General features: G+C 57.7%; 1 protein-coding gene across 1 annotated transcript in view; it reads right to left on the reverse strand.

Moving 5' to 3' along the window:
* The window catches only part of ANPEP (alanyl aminopeptidase, membrane), a 40,145-nt gene that overhangs the window by 13,376 nt on the left and 24,516 nt on the right, over positions 1-2,253 (reverse strand). Inside the window, 2 exon segments of the mRNA XM_015563233.1 lie at positions 1,025-1,104; positions 1,333-1,508. Coding sequence (XP_015418719.1) covers positions 1,025-1,104; positions 1,333-1,508 — 256 coding nt within the window.

The raw sequence follows: 2,253 nt of genomic DNA on the forward strand, positions 1-2,253 counted from the left end.
TGGGGATGTGCCCACAACCAAGGTACATGCCCTTGACCGGAATTGAACCTGGGACCCTTCAGTCTGCAGGCTGACGCTCAATCCAATGAGCCAAACCAGCTGGGGCCTGAAATGCTTTCCTATGCCACCATTAGCCTAGCTAACTGTTACTTTTCCTCTAAGACTCAGGTCACCTCCTCCGGGAAGTCTTCCCTGACCTCTCCATGAGGTTGAATCTCCCTTAATCCCAGCTCCTGGCCCCTGTCCCCAAGTAGCCCAGAGGCCAGACACGCCTCTGTGGAAGCACTCAGCACAGCTCGGGGAAGTTTTAATTGCTTGTCTTCCTTCCGTTCATCGCAGCCTTGGCCTAGGGCAGAAGATGACTTGGCTTCCTCAGGGCCTGGCGCTGTCTAAAACATTTCGTGGGGATAGTCTCCTTTAATGCTCACACAATCCCGTGGGGGTAGATACTGAACAGCCCCATTTTAATAAACCAGGAGGTCATGGTTCGATTCCTGGTCAGGACACATGCCCCGGTTGCAGCTCTAGCCCCAGTAGGGGGCGTGCAGGGGGCAGCCGATCCATGATTCTCTCTCATCATTGATGCTTCTATCTTTCTCTCCCCCTCCCTCCCTCTCTGAAATCAATAAAAATATATTAAATAATTTTTTTAAAAGAACCAAAGAAGGAAGCTCCATTTGGGGAGTGAAATGATGAAGGAGCCGAAACCAGTTTGGCTCAGTGGATAGAGCGTCGGCCTGCGGACTGAAGGGTCCCCGGTTCGATTCTGGTCAAGGGCATGTACCTGGGTTGCGGGCACATCCCCAGGGGGTGTGCAGGAGGCAGCTGATCGATGTTTCTCTCTCATCGATGTTTCTAACTCTCTATATCTCTCCCTTCCTCTCTGTAAAAAATCAATAAAATATATTTTTTTAAAAAGAAATGATGAAGGAAGCCCTGGCCGAGGTTGCCGGAACCCCAGCATATGGGCCAGAAGCTGGGAGTGGGGACGGGGCTTCCGTCTACAGGGGCAGGTCTGCATTACTTTTGGTGGCTCCCTCCAGCCAGGTGTCTGCCTGCGGAACGCCATTTTTCAGAGACGAGATGTGAACAATCCACTGGTAGCTGCAAAAGAGACCCGAGGTGGGGGGTGAGAGCCGGCCGTGGCCACCGCCAGCACAGAGCAGCCTTGCCCCGGCTCCCACTCTCTGCCCATCTCTGCCACCAAGCACCCCCTCCTCCTGGCCCAGGAAGGAGAGCCTGTGGACAGCGCTGGGGCTGGGACCACTGCAGGCGAGGCCCCTGGGGACCCGCACGAGGACACCCACCGGCCCTGGGAGCCAGTCTGCCCACCTGAAGTTTGAGGGGCGGGTGACGACGGAGTCAGGGTCAAGGAGGAAGTGCTTCTGAGAGATGCTCCCTGTCTTGGTGTTCAGGGTGATGACAGGGAAGCCCATCTGCAGGATCCAGGGGTCCATGATGTTTTTCACAGTCTGAGGCAGCGTGATGGCCGTCTGCTGGTTCACAGCCTGAAGAGGACACACAGGGGAGGGAGCAGTCAGAGTGAGGGCGAGAGCCGTGGACACCCCGTGGGGGCCTGGGGACCGGCTGAAGGTGGTGGCTACGGTACTCAGTGGTCTTTTCTCTCTCTTTCCATCCATATGTATTGTTTTCATAATAACAGCAACATGCCAACAATGTCTGTTAATAACTGAGAAAATAAAAACAACGGGGCAAAGAAAGGCGGGCAGGAGAGTGTGTTGGAGGTACAGGCTGAGAAGGGGGGAGGCTCCGGGGGCTGCAGAAAGAGGGGGCTCAGGGAAGGAGGGAACCGGAGGGAGGGATGGAGCTGGCGGGGCAGCGGGCATGGAGGAGGGCTCATCTTCGCAGGAGGCGTGGGAAGGGGGGTGGAGGAGAAGGGGCAGACTCCAGCCCAGGAGCAGGGAGGGGTGGCGGGAGGTGGTCAGAGGGTCTGCCCCACAGATGGGGCTGCTCTGGGTCTGAGCTGACAGGACTGTAAGTGGGGCCGGATGGGAAGGTCCCAGCTTGTGCTGAGGGTGCTGGGGTGCAAAGTCGTGCTGGGGAGGGGCAGGGAGGGCACAGGGCAGCCAGGACTGCTGAGCAGGTTGAATGGCTCCAAAGTTCCTGGCAGAGGAGGGCTCGGGCCTAAGAGCCGGGAGGCCCGTGTCCTGAGCACTAAGAGGCGTGGATTCCTGGGTTCCCTTCACGGAGCTCGCAACGGGGTGCGGCAGGCCGTCTGCGGGGCCTGGGGCC

Source organism: Myotis davidii, unplaced genomic scaffold (assembly GCF_000327345.1).
Source record: "Myotis davidii unplaced genomic scaffold, ASM32734v1 scaffold459, whole genome shotgun sequence".
In the NCBI taxonomy this organism is placed as follows: Eukaryota; Metazoa; Chordata; class Mammalia; order Chiroptera; family Vespertilionidae; genus Myotis; species Myotis davidii.